The sequence below is a fragment of the Psittacula echo genome, assembly GCF_963264785.1.
Source record: "Psittacula echo genome assembly, chromosome: 3".
Lineage (NCBI taxonomy): Eukaryota > Metazoa > Chordata > Aves > Psittaciformes > Psittacidae > Psittacula > Psittacula echo.
Window position 1 is genome coordinate 112,320,485 of NC_137736.1, and position 27,698 is coordinate 112,348,182.

The window sequence follows — 27,698 nt, forward strand, 5'->3', positions numbered from 1 at the left end:
CTATTGGAAATGGGCAGTGTTAGCAAAAAACTTCTCAAAAAGCAAATTCCTAATATGTACAGAAAAATTACTTAATTTTGGGCCTCCTGACACATCTTTCTGCTAGACTTCCTTAATCTGGAAAGCCAAAGCTGACTGTAATTAGTGTGGGCTGAGAAGTGCTCTTAGTTCTGTTAAAAAAACCCCAACAAACAAAACAAAACAACCAAGCAAACAAAAAAAACAAACCCAAAACCAAAAAAACCCAAACCCACAAACAAACAAAACCTAACAGAAACTTAATTCTCTTTTGCCTCTCATTCTGAATGTATAACTTCATTTCCCAAAAGACCAATTAAGGAATAAATTGTGACTATTGTAAATTCAGTGTGCAGAAGGATATTTCAAGAAAACAAAACAACAAAAAAACCACTCCCAACCAACCAAAAGAAATCCCAAATCCAGAGAAGCATTCTTATAGTTTCCTTTTGTTCTACCTCTTATGTTTACTAAAAGCTCCTAGCTTAAGTGGGTTTTTTTTGCTTTATTGTTAATTTATCCCTCATTTTAAACACATTTATTTACCAGAAGTTCTTGTTTACTGTTCTACATTTTGCTATCAGTTTCTATTTTAATCCCAATGAGTTTGTTTTCCTATTAAAAAACAGTCATCAAGGGTTAAGTTTTTTCTTTCTAAAAAGCCTATTTCACCTCAAAGAGGAGATTCAATCACACTATCAAATTTTCCTTTCACAGTTTATCAAGCATTGATATTTAATAAATTACCAGAATGTGCCAGTATTTTTACAAATGTGACACAAATCCAGCTTAAAACAGTGTTATAATTGTGACTAAATAAAGCACAATAATGAAACTGCTATATAATATGTATTCTTTAAGAGCATGTTTAAGATGCCTGTTTCTCCCCATTTTCGAGTAAAACAAGAACAAAGAAATTCCTCCCTGTTCACTCAATGTAACGGCATATAACCACTATGATTTGTTAGTTCAATAAGGAAATCAGTTAGATGTTCTAACACTACTTAACATCTAAAAATGATGTTTTCATCTTTATAAATTCTGACTTCTATAATTAATTAAAAGTAACGTTTAACCTAAATCCTTTGTTAATTTCTTCATCCCAAACATTACATCTACATATCTAAAGCTGTACCATTAGCTAATAATTTGGCAATTATCTCTTGCAGTAGAAGATTAGATGCTGATTGCTGCTAAGAGATTCACTTAAATACACCAGTAAAACCAAAGCCAATTAAAACTTTGTGTAAGATGAAGTTAAGGCAATATAAGGACAAAAGCACCACAAAGAATAATCTCTTTCAGCATTTCTTTCTAGGTCAAGAAATTCTTATTGCGAAAAATGAAAAGCATCAATTAAAAAAAGTTCAGAAAAGCTTGAACATGGCTGCTAGATAAAAGACATGCCAAATATCTTGACTAAGATGTAGGTGTCCCTATGTCTCAAGTTTAGTTTATGACTACCAAAAAGAAATACACAAAATTTATAACTAGCTCGAGAGAGAGAGAGCTTTCCTCCAGTAGCTAGACTGAAACATGGTATTTAGCTTATTCACGTGGGACTTGGATACTCTGATTCATGTGTGACATCTCTCTGAAGATCTCTTATCTTTTATTATCTTACCTCAATGATGAAATAATGAGAATAAAAAGAAAAAAAGTGAATCAAGCTCTGTTTATATTTCTTTGCCTTGGAAAAAAAAAAAAAACCACCATCAAACAAGCAAAACAAAAAAACCCACAAACAAAACCCAAACCCAAAACAAATATTTTTCAGACAAGCCAGTGTTTGTACATGATCACCTACTTTCTTAAAAAAGCATCCTGGGAACTATTTTTAGATCAAATTAATTTTCTGTAAAATTCACATGCAGAAATTTACCCTTTTGTGTCTTTTAATAAGCAAACCTAGCATAAACCCAAAAGATTAATGAGAAAAGCTAATTTTATTGCATGTCAACTATTTAATTCTGGAATTACATTGAGATTGGAGATGACTGGATCAAAGCAACTGTAATGCAATAGGTAAGAAAGACTGCAGGCTGATCATGAAAGATCAGGAATGAACTGCTGGTTTACTTGCTTTTCTAATTCCATCTAAGTTAAAAAAATGCATTACTGTAAAGAAATTCACTCTTGAACTTAAGACCTAAACTTTTGGGTTTTTTTAAAAATTCTCACAGCAATCTTTATTAAGCTATAATTATTTCCTATGTCTCTAAAAATGTCCTCCTTTACAGAGTTTAAGTGACTGGCAAATCAGCACCCCACACACCATTCAAATCAAGTTGACAGGTTGCAAAATTGCTTGTCCATAAGTTACAGGTCGAATATATTACCACAAGCTGAGTTTTCCCCACTGGAGTTAATAGTACTATTGAGAATCCTCCTCACCTCCTTTCTGAATGGGTTAAAATAATTTCATATGCATTACATCTCCTGGCAAATTATGTCCATAATAACATCATTAACAAATTTACAATACAGTGTGCATTTTCCCAAGTGATTCAAGAGTTCATCTTAAACTGATCTAAACAAACAAACAAACAAAAAAACCCAGACAAAACCCCAAATCCACTGATCTCAGTAATTCTTCAAAACCAAGTAAATTGAAAGCCTGATTTAAATCTACAAAACTAACCTGCCAGACAATCAAAAGGCAACAACACACAATACCTAAAAAGGGCATCTTCCTTTTCTATCATCACTACATTATTTATTTCAATATCTGAATAGAGAGAAAAAAGGCGACAAACTGTTACATATCTGTAGAACTTTAGTAGAACTGTCTCTATTTGCACTGCTAAGAATAGCTTCTTGTGTGGTCTGCCTTCACCTATGAGGAAGGCTATATCTTACAGGAATTTCATTTTTCAGATTTTAATAATGCAGCAAAAGTTATATGGAAAGAGATGGCTTCTTATTGCTCCTAAGTACAATAAAAATAGGCAGCACAGATTAAGAAGTGGTGTAAAATGCTTATATGCCAGGTCTCCTTCTTACTTGCTAGCACATAATTTAATAACCTATTTCTCAAAACTTCCAGCTGCATGATATTGTCTTGTATATTTGCACTGCATATTTTGTTTACTGGCTGAATGATAAAGGAGTGCAAGAACTAGAATATTAGAAACCTCAATCAAGATTCTGTTGGATAACATCACAAGATGAAGTGTATCTGATACTTTAAACAAGTATCTGAAAACAAAACAAAACAGATATACTGTAATGTACTCTGTGCAGAGGGAACTCTTTGTCTTTGTAGCTATTCCAAACAAAGATTTATAGTGGACTCACTCTCAAAAATATAATATACTTAGAAACTACAGAGCAAGAGCACCACTCAGTGGAACTATCAGATAAAACAATATTCGTAAAGTCAGTCTCATATTCATAGCATAGCAGTAAAAAGAGTTCCAGGTAATTCTAGTAAGACAAAAATCTTTCTCAGAAAAGAATAGGTGAAATATTGCTAGCTTTAGTTCATATTACAAAGACTATAATAATTTAAAAATCTATCCTTAATATTGTTCATTTGCTGGCTCACTTTCCCACATAAAATTACTAATTTTTATTACTATTCTACTTCTTTTCCAAAAATACAAATTATAATTCCAAAAAGGAATACGTATAGACACAAACAAACCCTCTTTAAAATTTGGAACCTGGAACTGTTTAATCCATAAATATTTATTTAAAATACATAATGTGGAAAAGAATTGCATGAGCAGATGCTGACACCCTTATGACAGTTATTTCTTCAGATCCATGTTGTTATTTGGAAATCCCAGGACAGGCAACTAAAAAGCCACATGACAGAAGCAAGAATAGCAACCAAAACTTGATTGATAGGATGAACTCAAGAGAATTTTTCCTAAACTTAGCCTGCTAAAGTTGACATATATACCAACAGCCTAACTTGGATTCTACACCTTCTACAACAGCAGTAACTAGGGACACTGAATGAAGAGTACACACAGACATAAGGTGGAAAAACCTTGATCTGTTCTGATGCTGCCAGTAGAATAAGTAGTAGATCAATGGATATTTCAGTTATCCACTACTTAATTTCACATGAGAGAAATGAGAAAGGAAAAATGAATAAATAAGTAAAAATATACAAGAAAAAGGCAGACATAGAAATGATTTTTTTTTAATAAAGCCAACTAATATTGAAGTTAAAAGATTTTTTTTCTACTAACTGGCGAAAAACTAAGAATATGTCCCCTTACAAAGTTGAATGCATTATGGAATGGAGAATATAAGAGAAGAGAGAGAAGAATGGAGAAGCAATGCAAAATCAGGATGCTAAACCTAAATGTAAAATTAAACCTTTAGTCTTCACAATTGTCTCCTACTTTCAGAAGTAGAGTGTAACACATTTTGTAAGACTTGTCAGCTGGATATTGGCAATGTGTCTAAACTGCCAGCTACATTTCCAGGTGCATAAAATGACAGCAGAGGATGAGATATCCGTACCTTACATATAAGTGACTTTATCATTTCCCAAGAAAAACTTAAAATACAAACACTTGAAGGTTTTGATTTTCACTGTTTACCTACTGAAACAGGAAAGCTTTTTAAATTGAGTAACTGAGTCCTTCTACCTGCGGAGAAGGACTTGGGGGTGAAGAAACTTAACGTGAGCTGGCAGAGGGCGCTCACAGCCCAGAAAGCCAACTGTGTCCTGGGCTGCATCAAGAGGAGCGTGACCAGCAGGTCGAAGGAGGTGATCCTGCCCCTCTACTCTGCTCTCGTGAGACCTCACTTGGAGTATTGTGTGCAGTTCTGGTGTCATCAACATAAAAAAGGACATGGAACTTTTGGAACAAGTGCAGAGGAGGGCCACGAGGATGATCAGGGGAGTGGAGCACCTCCCGTATGGAGACGGGCTGAGAAAGTTGGGGCTGTTCAGCCTGGAGCAGAGAAGGCTGCGTGGAGATCTCAGAGCAGTCATCCAGTACCTGAAGGGGGCCTACAAGGATGCTGGGGATGGACTATTCATCAGGGATTGTAGTGACAGGACAAGGGGTAACGGGTTCAAACTTAAACAGGGGAAGTTTAGGTGGGATATAAGGAAGAAATTCTTTACTGTTAGGGTGGTGAGGCACTGGAATGGGTTGCCCAGAGAGGTTGTGAGTGCTCCATCCTTGGCAGTGTTCAAGGCCAGGTTGGATGAGGCCTTGGGTGGCATGGTTTAGTGTGAGATGTCCCTGCCCATGGCAGGGGGGTTGGAACTAGATGACCTTAAGATTCCTTTCGAACCCTAACTATTCTATGAATCTATGATTACGGAGTCTTGGGGTAAGGCCTTCAGCAAGCCCAAAGTGTTTCCAGGGTACTGGGCCTGGGTGTTAATTTTTAACATAGCAGCCTGCATGGCACTGGGTTTTAAGTCTTTGCCTAGAACAGTGCTGAGACCACACAGTGTCTCAGATGCCAAGTTTGCACAGCATCAAGGCCTTCTCCATCAGCAAATAGGCTGAGGGTGTGCAAGACAACGGGAAAAGAAACAGCTGGGACATCACTTTGTTTTGTTTTGCCTGGGAGAGGTATGATAAGCACCAGCCTCGAGCTTAATCTGGTATTTGGGCCCTGCATTACTGCAATCCCTTCAGGGGTGTACCTGTTCCAGCACAGCCTTACCCACAGGCCACAGGTCCTGCCATGAAATACACAATTGCTCTGGTGTGGAGTCCTCCACTGCCTACAGTGTGCCCTCACATGCTGACCACCACCTTTAGACTGAGGGTCTACAGCAGACGGAAATGAGTCACAGAAGATTAGATTACAGTAATTTCTGTGCATTTTAGCTAAGCATGCCAATACAAAAATGTACACTTGTAATAATCATTAAAACGGTGTAAAGCAACCAAAAAGGAAGTTATCCTGTCAAGGTTTATTTGAATCTTTACCTTACTACACAAATTATTTCACAGCATAAAATGCTGGGCAAATTTAATATTATGAAGAGAGATTTTCTAAGAACACAGCTATGATGGTCATATCTGGTTAAACATAAGTCTCAAAAACTAAAATTCCAGTAAATCGTAAATCTCAGTATGTTTCTTCTTTAAACCAGCCATACTCTGATGAATATTTGTGAACTAAATGATCTCCATAACACTGTACTTAAAAATACACTTTGTTACAACTCTGATCTATAATTTGAGTCCTGAAGTTCACTAATAAAGTCAGGTTAGTGAAACATTTCATACAAGTAAATAGGCCAACAGCTAGTTAGTGAAGTTTACTCTTTCACCAGGGGCACCTCAGATGTTTCCTCCTCATGATCTCCTCTCACTGAGGATTACTATACACAGTCACAACAAATCTCCAATGCCAGTCTGCTTACAGTACTGGGCCTTGTGCTGACACATACAATGTCCACACTTATGGGACAAAGGAGGAACACTCAGAGCTTGTAAGTTTTCACGGGGATGGGTCCCACTGTCCCTAGTTCGAAAGCTGTCCCTGCTTCTACCTAATAGACATCAAACCTGTAATTAAAATAGCTGCAGATGCCAGTCTTGCCAATATCATAGCAGGATACGACCTTATTTTTCCAGGGTTCTGCTTTCCTAAACTGGAAATACATCATAGAATCATAGAATAGTTAAGGTTGGAAAGGACCTTAAGATCATCTAGTTCCAACCCCCCTGCCATGGGCAGGGACACCCCACACTAAACCATGCCACTCAAGGCCTCATCCAACCTGGCCTTGAACATCTGGTGTAACAGAAAACCCAAAATTATCTATGAGGAGTGCATTTAATAATTAAAATAGCAAATATACAATATGTTCATACTCTCTTTTCTAATTACACTATATTCCTAGGACACAGATTGGTTCTTTGGGAAATGTTAAAGTATTCAGCACTGAAGCACTAGAGAATCCACTTTGGTAATCATAATGCATTACCTGGCAAATTAGTCTTCATAATATCAATGCCAACTTGAAGCTCAGGCTCAGCTGCAAGAACTGCATAATCTCCTTGATGAGAGACATTGAAGTTGTAATTCGAATAGACACTGAGTACGTTATTTGCCAGGAAAGGTTTTCCTTTCGATGTCCTTTGCAAGTGTATTTCATTCCAAGGTATGCACAACTTCTCTGCAATTAACTTCCGCATCAGCAGGCGACCAGCCTGTGAAATAAAACGGAAGCGATTCATATGGAACTATTATGCTATGTGCAAAACATCTGTGGTTGTTAGAAAAAAACACTATATTTTGTAAGTAGCTTTATTATTGCAACATAAAGTAAGAGTATACTTTAGCCCAATCATTTAGATTTCTCTCTTTTATAAAAGCCTGCACCAAGTAAATTTAACTAAAAGAGTTCACAAGACTAAGTACAGAATACATTTGTTATCACTATTAGGACAGAGACAACCCAATAAAAAAAGCTATCCCAGCCTAGAAGAATCACATAAAATAGTTCCTTCTCAACCTTATTTAAGATACTTTATTGCAGATAAATACTTCCTATACCACACTGAACAGAACTGTCTCAACAGCTTTCCTTTCAGTACATTCATTAGGTCACTTTGGCACTAAATGAAATGTTCAACATCTGAAAGTGACGAGGAATTTCTCACAGATAAGTAACATTAGTCTGTATTACTGCCACGCTGTTATGTAAGACTTAAAATCTGAATTACGTAAAACAGCTTTACTTTCTTACACATTACACTACTGTCTTCATGTAGTCTACTACACCAGTTTTGTCTCCTAACTTAGTATCATGACATAAACCTTGTTAAGTCTTTCAGAGTAACTTGCAGAGTGCAAACATCCCCTCTTCCTCCTACGTGAAGGTGTAAGCAGAACTGAAAATTAATTGTCTGTAACGCATTTACTGCTCTGAAACGCCCTTGCAGGGTGTATTTTCCTACGAGAAGTACTGAATCCACTGAGACAACCGCGTGCCCAGGGGAAAGTGCCGGTCCCGGGGCCACGAGCGGCGCCAGAAACGGCTCCCAGCGGAGTGGTCCCGGGCAGCCTCCGCCACAGCCCACGAGCAGCGCCCGCAGCAGCGGGACAGAACAAAGCGGAGGGCCCCGGGCGCTTTGCATCCCGCCCCCACAGGAACGTCGCCAGCCCTGAGGAGAAGAAACCGCCCCGCCCCGTGCCCCCCCGCCAGCATGTACCAAGGCGGCTTTGGCATCACGGGCAAAGACAAACTGGCCGATGCGGTCCTTCTCCTCGGGCTGCACCAGCCGCGCCGCCAGCAGCCACTCCTGGCGACAGGGCCGCCAGGCGGCACACGGGAAGGCCCAGCGCACGCTGCCCATGCGCACCGGAAAACAACAGGGCTGAGCGGACCACACTCCCCAACGCGCTCAGACATCAGCGCTGCCCTCCCCTTACCCCGCCCCTTCACCGCTTTAAGGACGCCGTGACCACCCGGCCCAAACCGTGCGTGCGCGAATCTACAGGGGGCGGGACCGGCTTCCGAGGGATGGCTGCCAATGCGGTATCAATGTGCCCCGTTAGCGACACGGAATGCGCCAGGTACCGGCGTATCAGGGAAAAGGTGGAGCCTGCGGCTGAGCTGCATCCGCGCTGTCGTCAGAGAGGAACGCGCTGCGGCGGCTGGGCGGGCTTTCACTCGGATTGACGGGCGGAGAACCATTCCAAGCGCAAGAAGCGGGAGAATGACACCGGAAGGAGCCAATCTTCTGGCGCTGCTGCAGCGGAGGGTGGGCCAGAGCGGTCGGTGAGCTGCTGGTGTTGGCTGCAGGTGGGTGCGCGCTGCTCGGAGGGAGCGCTAAGGGGAGACTAGCTCGGTTGCGGACAGGCGGCAGCGCTAGGCACCACCACGTCCCGTGCCCAGGCCCTGCGGGAGGAGGGCAGCCCATTGCCTCGTCCTACTCTGCCCCCCAGGATTAGTCCTCCCTTAGAATAAACGGAGCCGCCGCAGGGCGCAAGCGCGGTCTGGCTAGGCATGCGCAATAGCGGCGCTGAGGCCCCGTCCTCCCCCTGGTGGGCGGGGCAAAGGGTGGAGTTGATGGTGGCAGCTGGTAGGTGCGTGCCTGTTGCTGCCGGCCGAGGCTTTAGTCATTGCGAAGTGTGATTTTCCTGTCGCTCCCGGCTGCCCCAGGCTTTGTGCGAGTCAGGGCCGTGTTTATGCCTTCGGTGATAGCGTCCCTCGGGGTTTCTTCATAGCACCGTTATTGGTTAACGTGTGACGATGGCCCCCTCCCCAGTGCCGCTGGCTCGTCTTTGCCAGAAGTACATCCATGCTCCCGCATAACCGGTCCGGGGTGGCCTCTGCCCTCCTGCGCTTACGCTGGGTGTTGGCTAGAGGAGCGGATTGTTCGCGTAGCCGATGCGCTGCATCGCCCCAGCGTCGTTCTGGCTTCTAAAGTGTGGGTCCAAACAAAAGCCGCCTATATTATGTGCTTTTGGTTCTGCTAAGGGCTGTAATGGTTGTCAGAACTGGGTTCTGCTGTGCTCTTGCAGGCCATCTGTAAGTCATCAAAAGATAGTGATTTAGTTTACCCTTTGGTTTCTAAGCTAAAAATTTAGGGTCTGTTTGAATATTTATGACCCTTTTCGTTGTTTGCTTTTAGAAATACGTAATGTTTAAAATATTCTACATTGACTGCGTACAAATAACTCAGAAATACCGAAAATTACATTTTCAGGTATTTCTTAGAATCTTTAATTGTTTGGGGTTTTTTGTTGTTGTTGTTTAGCCTTCCTAGCTCCTAAATGTGAAAAAGCAGTATTTCCACATAAGCCAGAACTGCTGTCTTTGAGCCTAAAATAAGTCTCAGTTATAACTGAGCATAGGTTGGTGTTTGCAAAGTATTTTAAACACAAAAGTAACATTTTGGGGGGGAAAAGTAAATGTTGCAGCAAGGAATCCAAAGTGTAATTCACTTATTTTTAAATATGGCTCCCATTTTTCTTTGTGACTTGGTCAAGCAAGGGATGTGTACATGCTCTCTTATGCATAACCCAAAGACAGAGACTAAGTAAACTGGCAGAAGGAGAGGATTTGGCACAGTCAACACAAAATCTCCAAAAAACCCAACCAGTGAACCCCCACGAAAATGGTATTCACTGCTATCAAACTGTAGCTGAGGCTTAAGTTTCAAGCATTGTATCCTGCACACTTTGAAGAGGAAACTGTGGCCATGTATATATTTAGTTATTGATATGTAATAACACTAATGCAATGTGGATCTTACCTAGTTCTAGAAAAACTCTCAGGTTTTATTTATAGATTTGACTTGTCCATTCTTTGTACTTAGAGAGACTGTAAGCATGTAGCAGGTTTTCTTCACTAGCAGATTTTTTAATGTACATCATGTGTGAGTGCAAACTGAGATTCAAGATGCACTGTGTAATACATAATAAAATTATGAATCTATTCAAGATAAAATCATTTTTATTACAAGTAAAACATGCTATGATAATAACCTATGCTAAATTATAAGTATGCTCAATATTGCATGTGTGCTTTGAAAAAAACACATTTTAATCACATACAGAAATGACGGACTACAGAACTCAGTAAAAGCAGTAATTTACTCTTCCCAAATGTGCAATTATTATTTTTGTCAGAATTAGAAGTACAGCATGGCAGTTTAATTCTTTTTCCCCTGAAAATTAAAATTACAGTTCTTGAACTTTTTTAGCTAAGAAAATAATTTCCAAAGGAACTTGATGAATTCAAGAAATACAGCTTTAGGATAAAATCCAGTCAGTTTGAGTTCTCCTAAATGATTATTTTCTTTATCTTAATGGATCCATGTGTTTGTGAGAAGATACACAGTTAAAGATCACTGCTTCCAAAGAGGAAATCTTTCACTTTTGGGATGACTTCAGGAACCGGAGCAGTGTCAGTGCTTCCTACTGGTACCATGCTGGGTTTTTTCCATGCTGTTTGGGTGCTTTTGATTTTTTTCAGTTACTTCTAAATAACCCAAAGCTTTAAAGTCTCTGTGTCACCTTTCCTTCTTAGAATACTGTCTCACATGTATTATTGATAAATGCCACTTTTGTGGATTAAATGTCTCAAAATGTCAATTGCATCTTTTTTGGTTGCCTAAGAATGATTGACTTTTTGATTGATTATCAAATGAATTGATATTCATTTTCTTTGAAGTTCAGTTATTTATGAAAAAGTTGTAGAATTCAGTTGCATTGAAATTTACAGACAGGAACCTGGAATTCTGTTGCTGTCTATTTTCAATCTTAAGACAGTATTTATATTTTAATTATATTTCAATCCACTTTTGTCTATTTAGTCGGCAATTTAAAGTGTCACCAAATTAAAACTGTCACCAAACCCTTTATATATCTGTTCCACTCATATTCATATTGCAGAATATTAAATTGGGTGCTATTAAATTAGATGTGTAGTGGAGAGTGGTGTCTTTAAAAGTTATTAATAAATTACTAATTTCTCCCCTGTTTGAATAGAGTGGAAATAGCAAATCATCTTGATGGCTGTATAGTAGACTTTAATTCTATAATAACTGGTTTTAATATTAGACTTTTTAAATGCTGCTCTTGACCTTTTCAAAACTTGCATTAACTGTACACTCAAGATTTCTTTTTTTTTAAATCCTGCTGCTTAGTAAGTTATACTATTCAAGTTAGGAGAAGGTTGAGTTACAAAGGTAATGTTCTCTTGAAGAACAATTTGGAACTCAACCTTCTCCCAACTTGAATAGCGTAACTTACTAAGCAGCAGGATTTATAAGTATTAATATTCTTTTCATTGTTGAGTTATATTGTGTTTTCAGATAAAGCAGATAGATTGCCTTACAATTGTAAAGTACCAAATAAAGGTTGAGTTTAGACTGGTATTGCCTGCTGTGTTGATAGAGGAGAGAACATGCACACACAGAATGTTATTTGTGCTGTTTGAATGCATACGTGCCTCATGTGAGATGGGTGTCTGTTGTGCTGGGAATGCTCCCAGGCTTCTATCCAATTAAAAGAGTTTAGTCATGTTTATTGGCAGGCAGGCTTGGCCCTAACATGCTTTGCTGACAAAATCCTAACTTCCCTACACAAGATACTAAGGTACTAGGTACTGTTAAGCCACTGGCCATCATATTTGAAAAATCATGGCGGTCAGGTGAAGTTCCCGATGACTGGAAAAAGGGAAATATAACCCCCATTTTCAAGAAGGGGAAAATGGATGACCCGGGGGATTACAGACCAGTCAGTCTCACCTCTGTGCCTGGCAAAATCTTGGAGCAGATCTCCTGGAAGGCATGCTAAGGCACATGAAAAACAAGGAGGTGGTTGGTGACAGCCAGCATGGCTTCACTAAGGGGAAATCCTGCCTGACCAATTTGGTGGCCTTCTAAGATGGGGCTACGAAACTGATGGACAGGGGCAGAGCAGTTGACGTCATCTACCTGGACTTGTGCAAAGCCTTCGACACTGTCCCACATGACATCCTTGTCTCTAAATTGGAGAGACATCAATTTGATGGGTGGACCACTCGGTGGATAAAGAACTGGCTGGATGGCCACACGCAAAGAGTTGTGGTCAATGGCTCGATGTCCGGCTGGAGACCAGTAATGAGTGGTGTCCCTCAGGGATCGGTGTTGGGACAGGTCTTGTTCAACATCTTTGTCGGTGACATGGACAGTGGGATTGAGTGTGCCCTCAGCAAGTTTGCCGATGACACCAAGCTGTGTGGTTCGGTTGATACGCTGGAGGGAAGGGATGCCATCCAGAGGGACCTTGACACGCTTGTGAGGTGGGCTGATGCCAACCTGATGAAGTTTAACCATGCCAAGTGCAAGGTCCTACACCTGGGTCAGAGCAATCCCAGGCACAGCTACAGGTTGGGCAGAGAAGGGATCCAAAGCAGCCCTGCAGAGAAGGACTTGGGGGTGTTGGTCGATGAGAAAATGAACATGAGCCGGCTTCAGTGTGCGCTCACAGCCCAGAAAGCCAACCGCATCCTGGGCTGCATCAAGAGGAGCGTGACCAGCAGGTCAAAGGAGGTGATCCTGCCCCTCTACTCTGCTCTCGTGAGACCTCACTTGGAGTTTTGTGTGCAGTTCTGGTGTCATCAACATAAAAAAAGACATGGAACTGTTGGAACAAGTCCAGAGGAGGGCCACGAGGATGATCAGGGGATTGGAGCACCTCCTGTATGAAGACAGGCTGAGAAAGTTAGGGCTGTTCAGCCTGGAGAAGAGAAGGCTGCGTGGAGACCTCATAGCAGCCTTCCAGTATCTGAAGGGGGTCCACAAGGATGATGGGGATGGACTCTTCATCAGGGGCTGTAGTGACAGGACAAGGGGTAACGGGCTAAAACTTAAACAGGGGAAGTTTAGGTGGGATATAAGGAAGAAATTCTTTACTGTTAGGGTGGTGAGGCACTGGAATGGGTTGCCCAGGGAGGTTGTGAGTGTTCCATCCTTGGCGGTGTTCAAGGCCAGGTTGGATGAGGCCTTGGGTGGCATGGTTTAGTGTGGGGTGTCCCTGCCCATGGCAGTGGGGTTGAAACTAGATGATCTTAAGATTACTTTCCAACCCTAACTATTCTATGATTCTGTGATTCTATGTACGCTCAGTACTTTCAGAAGACGACATCCCTATGTCTATTACAAACTCACACATATTTGTATATGCATTTTTATTGCTATTACAAAATGATGAAAACAGTTTGGTGTAAGTCTTCTCCAGTGTCATTCTGTACCCTGTGTCCTCATCTGGACGTTCATGCTCCATTATTACATGGGCTCTTGCCCTTCCTTGTTGAGTAATTTTGCTCTGTTATTCACTTAGAATTAATTGCACATCTAATACCATTTTCAACTTCATTAGCATATTTAAACTTCCGTAACCATTTTATCTGTCAGTTGCAGCATCTAGGGCTGTTTTGACTGGCGGTTTAGCAAAATCTTTTCAGCAGAAGTGTTTAGGAATATATGTACTTTATAGGAGTATGTTTTGATTGATATTGTGGTGAGAACTACCATAGACCCTGCACAAACAGAAGTTTGTGCTCAAAGTTCACTCCACAGTTCTGTTTGCTTTGTTGTCTCAAATCTGGTGGAATGGATGTGAACACCATTTCTAGGAATCATATTGCAGTGGTTATGATTTTAGTGCGTGCCTGTTGAGATATTCTGAAAATGGCTGTCCTGGATGTTTTTGAATTCCTGTATGTTTATCAGTGTGCTGTGTTTACAGTCTTTTAGTGTAGTATCTAAGATTCAAAAAATACGAATTTGATACTCAAAAGGGCTGCTGGACTTTCTGAAGGGTAAGGATAACTATAAACAAATAAAGTACACATTTCAACTTCATCCACACACAGAACTGTAAGTACATCTAAGAAGGATTGTTTATAGTGCCAACTGTCGATGGTGCCAAAAGAAAATCTTTATAAATACATTATGTCTTGTAACTATCTTTGGAAAGGGAGTATTAGCATTGGTGAAGTAAAATTCCGTTAGAAATACAGTGAGTGGTTTTGGCAGCTGTTTGTTTGGTATCTAAGTATTAAGGTCAGTTAAACATTTTCTTGGAGCTTTTTAATAATAGCTTAGTTACTACTAAAAGTGTGTCTGTCTAATATTTCAACTATGTGCTTATCAGACTTTTCAATGTGGTTACCTGGCATCTAGGTCAATGAGCTCATTATGTTCTAGGCTGCTCCATCCCTTATCACCTAGGGAAAAGGACAGTGTTAAAACAGAAGAGTCCTGTGAACAGCAGAACTAATGAGGTCTGGGTCCTTATTAATGGACTTTGTGATAGACCAGAAAGAATGTTCTTATCCTCAGAACTCCCAGGTGGTCCCTTGTTCATCCCCTGTAATGACCAAAATTAGCTTACCATCCCCAGGCTCCTTCTCTTCAAGTGCTAGCTGCTTTATGGCCCCACATAGGCTGGCCATTTTTTGCCACTTAACTGTCAAGTGTGCAAAATCCCTTGCCCTTCAAATGGAGATCTGTACAGACAGCTATGAGAGGTATGCATATCTCCCCAAGTATGTATTATGTGGGGTGTACCTTGTAACTATAATGGCCAACAGGCCACTTGTTTGATATGACTTTCAAGCAGAAAAATAGGGGAAATGCATTAACTTTAAGGGGGTGGGGAAGGGGGAGGGTTTAGAGATTTGTGTTGGTTTGGGTTTTTTTTAAACCAGTCTAATAGTTAACCAGGCGTTTAGCAGTATAAGATGTATAAACGTTCAGTATGTGAGTAGAGTCTTGTCAAGTAATAGGGTTGCTTGAATTTGGTCATATCAGAGAACACATCTGATCTCACACAGGAAATACCCAGTCCCATACACTAGTACTCAGGGTCTGATGCGTCACATTACAGATGCTTGAAGGCTGGTTGTGTGACAGGCACCCAGTGGGTCAGATGGTGGACAAGGGCTTAGGAATACAGCCTTTGCCTGGCATGATGGGAAGCTGTATGGCACACAGCCGTATGTTATGAAACAAAAGTATGAAATCCCAACTCCAGTGAGCTATCCACTGGTGTTTGGTTCTTGGTAATCCACATAAGAGACAGACTGTAACTGGAATCCTATGGGAGTAAGTGGAGCAAATACAAGGAGGGTCATTCCCCAGCCTTCCTGAACTCCAGACCTACTCAACATACATCTGCACCCACTGTGTTTCCTACCCTTTTGTCAGCAACTTGATCAAATATTTATAAATATAACTATTGATTAATTCATATGGCTTTATAGAGGGGGAAAAAAAAACAATTAGCATGAAATAATTATAAATGATTGTTGGCCTTTGTTTAACATACAAAGTTTTCACTGAATTAAGATATTTTTGGCAGGCTCCAAAATCATCAACAGATCCAGTAAAGTGGTAATTTAGTACCAAAAATATCAAATAAAACAGGGGTTGGCTAGAAAGGAGATGAGAACTGAATTTTTTTAATTTTATTTTTTTAACGGAGTGGAGGGTAAATTAGACTAAGCCATAGCACAGTATTCATTAGTATCTTCCTTAATGATGGACAAAAATATTACAGGTACTCTGCTGAAATTTCCTTTTAATAAAAAATAAGAAGACACTGCTGTTACAGATTAGGACTAAATGCATGGGATGACCTGCAAACTGGAGTAGCAAGACAGTCATGAGATCTTAACTGTAATGCTGTACAACAAATTTGATATCTGTGAAAGAAAAATGAAATCATATGAGTGGATGAAGAGAAAACTGCAAGAAATAATAAGGAAAACAAAAATTCAGTCTTATAAATGGATCTTAGAAAGTTTGACAATTGTTCATTTTAATAAAAGTTGAGAGAGGTGTCATGGTTTAAGCCCAGGCCATAAATTAGAACCATGCAGTCTACTTCCCTCCCCACCCTTTCTTCCCCCTCCTGGAGGGATGGGGAGGAGAATCAAAAGAATGCAACTCCCACGGGTTGAGATAAGAACAGTTTAATAACTAAGGTATAACACAAATCACTACTGCTACCACCAATACTAATAATGATAAAGGGAAGAGAATACAAGACCTCACCAACCGGTACCTCACCCCCACCCCGCCGTGATCCAGCCCTTCTGGGAACTCTCAGTTCTACATCCTGGGCATGACGTGCTGTGGTATGGAATACCTCTTTGGCTAGTTTGGGTCAGGTGTCCTGTCCCTGCTTCCTCCCAGCTTCCCCTCCTCCCTGGCAGAGCATGAGACTCACAAAGTCCTTGATCAGACCAAACATCGGTGTTATCAGCTCTGTTCCCAGGCCAAAAGTCAAAACCACAGCGCTGCACCAGCTACTAAGAAGGAGAAAAAATGACTGCTGCTGCTAAACCAGGACAAGAGGTTATCAACACCCTTGATAATTAGAAAAGTGACAAAATATACAGACTAACTAAACAAAGGAAAGTTAAGTCAAATGACAATTTTGGCAGAAGAACAGATCTATGTAAGCCTTAATAAATTGATAGTGTAATTAAAAGGTTTGCAGTCTTGGCACCAATGTACTGGGATAGTCTTTCTGTAGAAATAGTGGCAATACAAGAAAAGTCACTGAAACATAGATTGCTTTTATGAAAGTGATTATATGATGTCTTTGACTAAAATAGAGATGGACTTGATGACATTTTTCTGTGTTTATTGTTCAAAGAGGAATATTAGTGAAATTGGTCATTTTACTAATAAAAACCAAGTTGTAGCTTGGAGCTTGCTAAAGAAATTACATTTAAAAGGAGAAAAACATCTACTATCTATTATCAATTGCAGAATTTTTGTGAAAAGGTTTGAATTTCCTTTAGAAGTGTTACTTTGCATGATGCCAAATAAACTTTGAATTCAATCACTTTTTTTTTAAAGTTCATTCAAATACAGGAAACTAATTGTACTGAAACAGCTCTGCTTTTGAAGATTCATCCTTTTGAGGAACAGGCTTTTAAGTTCATAAGAAAACGGTATTCTATAGAATTCTGACATACTTTATGATTTATGGAGTTGGGTTTATGAGGCCATACATTATTAGAATAAATGGTGGTCTTGTTCTTCTGTATTTCCTAGTTCCTCAGGCTTAGAATGGAAAGAGTGAATACGTGAGATTGTCGGGCCATGGGAAAGAGAAGATGCGTGCTCCAAGGGTGCCAGTGCTGGCAGCAAGATCAATGGATCTCTTCTATTCCAGGAGACATGGAGGTCTATTTGTGGTTGGAGTAACCTGACTAGATAAAGTATAGATCAGTCTGCTTATGAAAGTACCTCCCATGAAGAAGACTGACTGATGGCTTAGTTTCCTCTGAATGAATCATGTTATCAGATAAAGCTTTTCATGAAATTAAAAACCAAACCCAGTATTTTTCTGGTTTCTGGGTTTCCTTGGAAATTTCTATCCCCTTCTTTGTCAATTCAGGTGGGCCATTATCTGTTGCTAATTTTAAGTGGAATTGTGAAAGCAAAATCCTGCAATAGAAAAACCTTTGAGTGTTACCTTAAGCTTTAAAATAGGTAAGCTTGAAATTTGCAGTAAGGGCAGTTAATGCATCTGTAGCAGTATAAAAACTTCTTTAAATAGGTGTAAAAAAAATATGCTCACATTTGAAGTTTGTTTTTTTTGCCCTAGCAATGATTAGGCCTGGCTGCCAGTGTTTGTATTCTGTTATTTTGGTCTGGAGTGCCTAATGGGAATTTACTTAGAATGCAGTATAGTAGACTCTATCTCCCTTCCACTGTAACCTGTAGAAAGACCACTGGTCTGCTTTGAGCTTGAGGGTTTGTAGTATACAGATGAACCTTCTGGAATCTAAAAATATGTAACAAATATTTCATTTCCATCTTCATTTTACATGAAACTGTAAGAGTTTGGGGGTTTTTGAGGGTAAGCCTAGGACTAGTCTTTCTCTTAAATAACCATTAAAAACTTTAATACATTTCTGGGTGTGCTTCCTGTGGACTTTATTGAAAAAATTCCTACAGGTGGGTATTATTTGTAGAATTGTTGTTTGATGTATGTCAGATATTTTACTTTTCAAAGTATGCTATGTGTATATATTTTGCAAAGTAGAAGTCGTAGTATCAAATCTAATTAAATTAAGTGTAAAAGTAACTTATAACCCAAAATTTATAACTGTGCATAGGACTTACAAGCCAAATTCAGTGCTGGGAATTTGTTTGGTTTATGGTATATTGATTTTTAATTTTTATTTTTTAAATAGTAAGACTGTAAAATCAACTACTTATCTTTCCATTTCAGTTTCAGGAACAAGTTGAAGAAACCATGGCCAATCAACGGGATTACATTAGCAGACCTATTTGCAATGGAATTTCTGTTCCTGAAAATAAAATCAATTCCTTAGTGGCTGAAGGTCATGGACAACAAATTCTAAAAGTGCTACAAAAGTTCAGAGAACAAAATATATTTTTTGACTTCAAAATTCTTGTGAAAGATGAAATAATTCCTTGTCATCGTTGTGTACTGGCAGCATGCAGTGATTTTTTCAGGTAAACCTAACTTTGGCATGAGTTTTCAGAAAATGGATTGTAAATTCTCTGGGAGGGACGGAAGGAATATAATTACAAAAATTAAAAAAGAAATCATCAACTGAATGTATGTCTGTAGAGCTTTGAGGAAAGCATTCAAACATTTTAAGGATAGGGAAAAAAAACCCAACAAAAAAGTGTTAGATGTCTAACCATACCCCAAATATATCTGGTTTTATTTCCAAAGTGACACAAGGACTCTATGAATCTGAGATTCATTCGTATTTCAGACTCTGAAATACAAATGTCAAACCGTGAGTTCATGGTTATGCTGTTAGGTAGAATTGACATAAGTTGTGTACCTTTAAGAGGTACCTGTTTCCTGTATCTGTACTTAAAGGTCTGCAAGGGTATTGCTAGACTTTGTATGTGACAGTCTACATACTTTGACACATTTGTATTGTGAAACATAACAGTTTAATTACAAATACATCTTGCATTGAGCAATTTTGGATAAATGGTACGCGGTTTGGAAAGATGCTGGGTTTTGTTTGCTTAAGATGAGTAGTCAGCACAGTATTTTGTTCATAGTTTGTCTTCAGAGGTATTTAACCATATATTTTTTCTAAACTACAGATAATCAGCCTTTCAGCATGAAATGGATCCGTGATCTTCCTTCTGGTGCTTAAAGCTATGCATTTTTAAGGGGCAGACAGACCATTCACGTATATACCAATTTATGAAGAGCCTTAGTAAGACTCAGACTTATGATTTCACCCTGAAAGTTTGTTTCTAAATACACTGTTTACTAAAACACAAAGCTAAGATGCTCTAACAATAAAAAAAATGGGCTCCTAGAAATAAGTTAATGACCTTGATTCAAGTTGCCCATACATAGGTGACAAATGCTATTTTCAAATGTCCTGGAGCATCCCACAGTCTGTGGGAGTCTGTCACATATGGCAGAGTTTCTGTCACATATGGCAGAGTTTACAGGCTAGACGTGTTCTTAGGACTGCTGAAAAAAGAAGAAATACCAATGAAATAAGCTATTTCTCTACTGTAGCAGCAGATTTGTTTTTTTCTCTGACACACACCTTCTAGCATTTCAAGTGTTTACAGCTTGACAGCACAGAGATGCTGTGGTATAAAGGAAGAAATTTTCCAGTAGAAAGGTAGAAATTCATGAATTCTCCTAGAATACAAGGCCCCTCTATTACTTTCAGGGAATAAAAAGTACCTAAGTCCACTAGATAAATTTTTAAATGAAACGCCTTTGTTTTCCTTTGAACTTCTGATTTTGCTTTCATTGTGTAAACCCAAGATTCAGCAACATTTTGCTCCCTCCTTGTTAGCTTTTTGAATCAAAGCCTCTGCCCACATTGCTCTCTTTCTACTAGAATTTTTCAGGTGCTATTTTATACTGTAATTAGAGATGTGTATCACAGCTCTTGGGTTAATAAGAAAAAGATACTAAGGATTGTCATTTAGTACACACAAAGATCTTTGGGACGAAAGTGTCTTATTGTAATTCTGCGTTCTTGTTCAGGAGGCCAGACAAGTTCATGTTTTACCTAATGTTCACTTCCCAAAAAGTATGCTATACAAAGTGATTTTTTTTTTTTCTTTAGCTTGATAACAAGTATGGGATTTTAAAAATCACATACTATGCAAATACTAATTGTATACCTGAACTATGATATAATACTTCTTTTTAATAGGAACTATCTATGATAGATTAATAATCCAGATTATACACTTAGTATTTGGTGATTTATCTAAATCTTTCTCCACTATCATTCTTTGTCAAACTCAGAAGCTGTTGCTATCCCAGCGTGATGCTTAGACTCTGGGAGGGCAGGGCAAGTGATGTTGCAACACAATTCTGTTGCCAGCACTTCCTGGCTTGAAAAACTAATTATCTTGCCATGATAGATTTTGTGAAATAAATATTATTGATATTTATCTAATATTTATTATTACTCTATTTAGTAATGATCAACGTTGTAATAAAATCTGCACAAATCTACTGATCAATAGCTTGTTCCACTATTTCAGCCATCGTCTTTGTATTCAGTCATAATCTACGTTCTCCACAAGTTTAATTGTCATGAAATCCCATGTCAAAACTGCATTTTTTTCCTGACATCTCCCTGTATCCATACATCTATCTGTCAACTCTAAAGCAAGAATTAAGTTTCCTTATAGTTTTTTTCTCCTCTTTCACCCACACCTACTTTCATTACTTAGGAATGCACCCATCATCTATCCAGCCATTTGCTCAGCCTGCAATCTGGAAGGCCTTTTTTCGCTTAATTTTCTGTATTCATCCACAGTGCATGACCTAAATCATGGGGCTTTTCTACTATATATTTTTTAAATCAGCCTTTCTTTCTCAAGCTGTTGAAACTGATGCTGCCCAAACAATTTCACATCTTCTGTCATAGAGAGCTGCAGACTTCTTCACACTCTGTGAAAACCCATACAAACCACAGGTGCTGCTATCATTTTCTGAGCAATCACTTTGAATATGTTCTTATCACCACTCTTTTTTTCTTCAACCATATCAAGCAAATCATGCATTGCTCTCACTTAGAACCACCTCATTTTAGACCTATACAGCCTGTCTTATACACCCCTGATTGTCTCCTTCCTCTCACACCAGTGTTCTCTGCTGTTTGCTTGATCTTTAATTTGTGTGTATATCTTCTTTATTTTATCCACAGAGCCATGTTTGAAGTTAATATGAAAGAACGAGATGATGGCAATGTTACTATTAGTAATCTATCACCCAAGGCAGTGAAAGCCTTTCTTGATTATGCTTACACAGGAAAAACAGAGATAACAAATGATAATGTGGAAATGCTCTTCCAACTATCATCATTTCTTCAGGTTTCACTCCTTTCCAAAGCTTGCAGTGACTTTCTAATAAAAAGTATTGATCTTGTGAATTGCTTACAGTTGCTTTCTCTATCAGAAAGTTATGGTTCTGTCCGCTTATTTGATCATGCACTAGATTTTGTACAGCACCACTTTTCCTTGCTGCTCAGATCAAGTGATTTTTTGGAGATGAATTTTGAGATACTACAAAAATGTCTCGAGGCTGATGAACTAAATGTCCCTGAGGAAGAATCAGTGTTGAAAGCTGTCCTTCAGTGGACCAAACACAACATCGAAACACGACAGAAATACCTGCCTAATCTGATTAAAAAAGTGAGACTGCACCAGTTACCTGAAAAGACTTTGCAGGACTTTCTACATTCTGAAGAACACTTACTTAAGAGTGCTAATTGCTCAGTAATAATCAATGATGCAGTTAAAAGTGTGCAAAACTTTAGCGGACTGTTTCCAGATGCACGTCCTTCAACAACAGAAAAATACATATTTGTTCATAAAACTGATGAAGATGGAGAGAACAGACATACATTCTGCTACAACATCAAAACAGATAAATGGAAAGAACTACCACATACTCACATGATTGATCTTCCAGGGTCAAGCTTATCTAGTTACGGAGAAAAAATATTTATAACTGGAGGATGCAAGGGGAATTGTTATAGGACTGTCAGGCTTCATATTGCTGAACCATTTCATGATGCCACTGACCAAACCTGGTGCTACTGCCCAGTCAGTAATGAGTTCTCCATAGTGTCAGCTATGAAAAAACCAAGGACAATGCACACATCGGTTGTAACCTTAAATCAGCTGTTTGTAATAGGTGGAAAGACCAGGGGAGCTCAAGAAACCCGAAGCCTTTTGGATGTAGAATCATATAACCCTCTTTCCAAAGACTGGAAATCTGTAAGCCAATTACCAAGAGGTATCTACTATCCAGAAGCAAGCGCATGTCAGAATATAATTTACGTCCTTGGCTCAGAAGTAGAGATTACTGATGCCTTCAATCCATCTCTTGACTGTTTCTTTAAGTATAATGCTATGACTGATCAGTGGTCTGAGCTTGTAGCAGAATTTGGGCAGTTTTTCCATGCAACTCTAATCAAAGCCGTTCCAGTAAACTGTACATTGTACATATGTGATCTCTCCACCTACAAGGTCTACAGCTTTTGCCCAGAAACCTGTGTTTGGAAAGGGGAAGGATCTTTTGAATGTGCTGGCTTTAATGCAGGAGCAGTTGGGACAGAAGACAAAATTTACATATTAGGTGGTGATTATGCTCCAGAAGAAATCACAGATGAAGTTCAAGTCTACCATAGTAGTAGGTCTGAGTGGGAAGAAGTTTCACCAATGCCAAGAGCCTTAACTGAGTTTTACTGTCAGGTCATTCAGTTTAATAAATACAGGGACCCCTGGTCATCAGTATTAACAATTTGCTCTGGAGAATTTTGAAACTCCTGAGTCAAAAGAATCTATTTAAATGCACAAGTTTTAGAACAGATTTTTAGGTATTAATTTACAGATGGAAAAAGATGTACTATTTTATTTAAGTCTTCAGTTTAAGCTGTATGCTATAGAATTGCTTTTGGAAGAGTCAAATTGTCATTCATGCTAGTCAACATATAGAAAGTATTAATTTTATATGCAAGTCTTCTCTGTAATTATCTGAATAATTTTCAAAATTATATTTTCAAAAAAGCATAGTCATGAGGAATTCATTGTGTAGTATGTGCTATTATTTCTGTAATATTAACAGTTGTCCCAGTAGACAAATTGCTGAGTGAGAAAAAAGACTGTGATACTGTTTTCCCTATGTAACTGAAGTTTAAAAGAAATTTACATTAGTGGTGTTTTAGTTAGGGGTTTTATATTCATGAATATATTCATATTCAGGAAGTCATTGTCAGCTTTATCTTATTAGAATGGCCTCTAGCAAGGTCAAGAGCCAAAGTGACCTTCACAGCATTAAACCCAGGTATCTAACTTGAAGAGACTGATAATTCCTGTCAGCTTACTTCAGCTCTTCGGTTTTACCACTTTTTCTCCATCCTTGTGCCTTAGTAGTAGCTGTACTTTCTGTTTTCATCTCATCAAGTGTGGCGAGATAAACTTCGATAACATACTGCAGAGTGAGCAAGATTTCTACAGGATGGACGATTCATGTGGTATCTTTGCTTCAGTCATGCTGTTAAATAAAGAAAAAACACTTCAGGATATTTTCTAACAGTAGTCTTCCATCTCTGAAGTCTCCAGTGCTAGCTACTAAGCAGCTACTACGCTGCTTACAGCAGCAAGCTGTATATAAACTTCAGTTGGTTGCTTTGGTTAATTATGGGAAAAGTTTGTATCTTGGGATACATCAAATACAAAGTTACCAAAGAAAAATCCCCATATTTAAAGACAAATAATATTTCTGAGGTGAAATAATTCCTTTTTTTTTTTTTTTTTTTTTTTTTTTTTTAAACTTCTATAGTGGTTTAAATGAATTAAAATATTTTATCTTGTACTCCATGGTAAATTTAAGTGTTAGAATAATACTTGGTAAACACTACACAATATATTGCTTGATAAACCTTCAGTACTCATCTATTATAATACTAAAATTGTAATGGACTTTTAGGATTAATATTAGTGTAGGCATACATTGTGAAGTAAGTTTGCATACAAAGGGGAACCTGTGTCTGACGGAGGACACTGAAATTAGCTAGGTTTCTTCAATTCATCTGTAATCTCCACAGCCTGAGAATTTTCTTTCTTACCAGCTATTTGAATAAGATATTGGGAGCCGTTATATTTCATGTAAGTACTGTAAGGTAATCTTATTCCAACACAGTAGTTCTAAACATCTAAGCATATCTTTTCCAAGCAGTTTAAAAATGAACAAAATCTAGTGAGGCATCTAAACCATCTTTCATATCGTTTGAGATGACCATGGTAAGTTCATCATTACATCAGTGCTTCATGTACTTTTTGCAAAACTCAAGCTCAATGTTAATGCTTAAAGCTTTATATTGCCTAGCAATATACCTCTCTGTTTTAAACAGTAAACAATGGAATGTTCCAATTCTGTGATAGGCTATAATTTGTTATCAGATACCTTTATAAATTTAGAAAACTTTCACTGTAAATATTTTCATGAGGATGAAAATGAAAAGGATGCACATTTGGAGAACATTATAGAGTGGAGTCCTCCCACTCAATAATTTATTTGTATTAAGATATGTGTCAGTTCTATAGAAGTGAATAGCTTGTTGTTACAGTATTTCAGGCAACTTCCACATTTATTTTGCTCTTTTCATAGTGAGTTTCCAGATCATAACTACAGTTAGCTAAGTAACCTTTACAATCACCGTACTGAAATGCAATTTTTTTTTATATTGGAACACAACTACTTTTTGTTACTGCAAAGAAAATGTATTGAATAGTAGAGGAGAGATGGAGAACACTATTCCTGCTTGCTGAAACAGTAGGAGAAAAATAGACCTACAGGAGAATAGTTTCAGCATTAATAAAGCTACTCCAAGCAGCAGAGACTTCATTAACCATTAATTAGCGACATGTCACTTCATTGCTGTACAAGGCCCAATTCTTTGCTTGTGTTTCTGTGTTGTTTTTAGACCTAAGTAGTAGGAGTATACAATTTATGCAATAGTAACATGTTATGCCCATAGCACAGGGGTATAAATAGCTATGCAAATTGGAAGAGGCAAGAGAATTGAGGTGTTTTTAATTGCCATTATCATGACCAAATTGCTGGGCCACATAAACAACAAATCAGTCAGAAATTCAGGTGATGCTTTTTCCAGTAAGTTTTTCCTTAGAGCAATTTTTTTTTTTGGCAGTCTTCCAGCTACACTTGCTATGTGTAAAAGCCTCTGGCACATGACATCAGACAGATTTATGACGTATGTGGTAAATTATTCATTATTAGTACATATAGTGAAAAATAAATGAAGCTTACTTTGGAAAATAGGCATGCTTCTTTAATATCCTATGCTATATTTGCACAAGAACTAATGTCAATTCCCTGTTTGACAAATCGTTCATGGATTTCAAATGGAGTTGACCTCTCTTACTTAGTAATCAGGAAACAACGCTGAAGTGTCAGTCACTTTATACTGTTGCTCACAGAAAAGTTACTGTGAAATAGTACTAATTTTCTTCAGTTACGTAGGTAAGCCTGTATTACAACTCTCACAGAGGAAAAAAGGTCATTTTGCCACAATTCCACATACAGAGAGTTAAATCTCATAGCAGTACAGAGTGCAGAAGAAGCTGTGTTAGAAAGTCATAGTTAAAACCAAGGCTTTATGATAGAATTAAGGGCCTATGTTCCAAATTCTGTGATTAATTGTTAATGATGTGAGAAATCTCAGCAAAGTCAACTACACTACTCAGAAGAATGTGGATTACTTGCAATAAGTAACTGCTGTAAGTCTGGGTCAGATAGATTTTTCAGTCTACACAAGTGTTATGCAGTTTCAAAAATGTCACAAAATTAGTGCAAAGCAAGTTCTTCTACATCTTTTCTGACTTTTCAAAGCTCACATTATTTTATGAAAAGGTATCTTCCTCTAAAAATAGTCCAGGATTAGGTTAATGATTACCTATGTTCTCACTGAAATATAGTTAGATGTTTAAAACATACAAATTGCATGCAAAGTTATAATCCACTATTTGCACTTAAACGATGTAACCAAAACATTTCTAATAGTATTCTATGTCACGGGACACATTATAAGCATGACCAGTATAATATACATAAAGATAATATATATTGTATGTGGTATTTTAATATCCAGTAATGATTATATTGGATAATCTTAATTTTTAAAGAATGCTATGAAAATATGGCACTTTGGTAATGTTACCACACTGGTTTAGTTGTTACAATAAATATCAATTATTCAGGTGTTTATATTGATTATGTTTGCACAAACCTGACACTCTATTATTTATGTACTAATGAATTTATTTTGTAGATTCTAAATACATCCATGGTAGTAAATCAGTTTACTGCAGTTAAAAATTCATTATATTCACAAAATGAAGTAGATTTACTGGGTCAGGTTTATTTCTGTATTACTCCATGTAGAAAGCTGTATACCTCCTCTGATTAGTAGTAGATAGTAGGTAAGGTAGAGGCTATAGAATGTGCTGTCTGCAAGTTCATAATGTGGAGTCTAATTTTAGATGTTTTTGTCTGTAGGTGACCAACAGGAGGCAGCATACGATCTATTTTAATTAAAACAGGCTGAAACCGGGGATGTATTTGACTATAGCCGAACATTATGCTCAATTTACATTTTTTCCCTTTTAACATCCAATAAAGAGTAGGGATCAGTAACATGTTGCTGCTGCCCGGGCTGTGCTGATATGCGGAAAGTACAATGCTACATGTTTGCCGAGATGTTCATTGGTTTGTGAAATAAAAGCACTGAAGCAACTGATTCCTTCTTAGGTTTGATTTTCATTTCTTTTTTTGTCAGTTTCAAAATACAGAGAACCTACTATGCTTCCAGTGGGTTTAACTACTTGGTTTTTCTTTCTTTTTACAACTGCAAAACTTTTTGAATGTTAGATTATAACCAAGAATGCAGTTAGCTTGCATGAACATTGCAGAGGGAGGTTTTTTTCAGTTATCCCTGGACCCTGTATTTGTATATCCTTTGCATATCAATTTGCTGCTCCCATATTAAATTTTATTTAGTCTGCTGAAAAGTTGCAAGTTTACTATTATTAAGTACTAATGTAATTTTTTTTTTAATTGAATCCTCTAGCTCAGATTGATATACAGAGGGGTTTAGTAAGAGCTTAAGGCTTGCAAATGATTATGTATTTATTTATGACTGAAATGTGCTTCCA

General features: G+C 38.2%; 2 protein-coding genes across 10 annotated transcripts in view; one reads left to right on the forward strand and one right to left on the reverse strand.

Moving 5' to 3' along the window:
- Positions 1–8,925, reverse strand: part of AASDHPPT (aminoadipate-semialdehyde dehydrogenase-phosphopantetheinyl transferase) — a 31,641-nt gene extending 22,716 nt beyond the window's left edge. For 3 of the 8 annotated variants that reach the window (XR_013956377.1, XM_080612519.1, XM_080612522.1), the window contains exons 1-2: positions 8,172–8,370; positions 6,941–7,166 (exon numbers count right to left, since the gene is read on the reverse strand). Coding sequence is in view for 7 of the 8 variants with exons in the window: in XM_080612519.1 (XP_080468645.1) it covers positions 6,941–7,166; positions 8,172–8,315 (370 nt within the window). In the remaining variant the exon portion in view is untranslated. Of the gene's footprint in view, positions 1–6,940; positions 7,167–7,705; positions 7,888–8,171; positions 8,371–8,391 lie in introns of those variants that run through there. The other 5 variants (XM_080612521.1, XM_080612523.1, XM_080612520.1 and 2 more) reach the window with 5 other exon arrangements.
- KBTBD3 (kelch repeat and BTB domain containing 3) lies at positions 8,633–27,236 on the forward strand. Of its 2 annotated transcripts, XM_080612517.1 has the most exons (4): positions 8,728–8,764; positions 17,647–17,871; positions 18,712–18,959; positions 21,665–27,236. In XM_080612517.1, exons 2-4 carry the CDS (start codon positions 17,791–17,793, stop codon positions 23,283–23,285), a joined length of 1,950 nt encoding a protein of 649 aa, XP_080468643.1. In that variant the 5' UTR covers positions 8,728–8,764; positions 17,647–17,790; the 3' UTR covers positions 23,286–27,236. The 2 variants fall into 2 exon arrangements, with proteins under 2 accessions (XP_080468644.1, XP_080468643.1); XM_080612518.1 differs by lacking the exon at positions 17,647–17,871 and having other exon boundaries at positions 8,633–8,764.
- Positions 27,237–27,698: the final 462 nt, after the last annotated feature.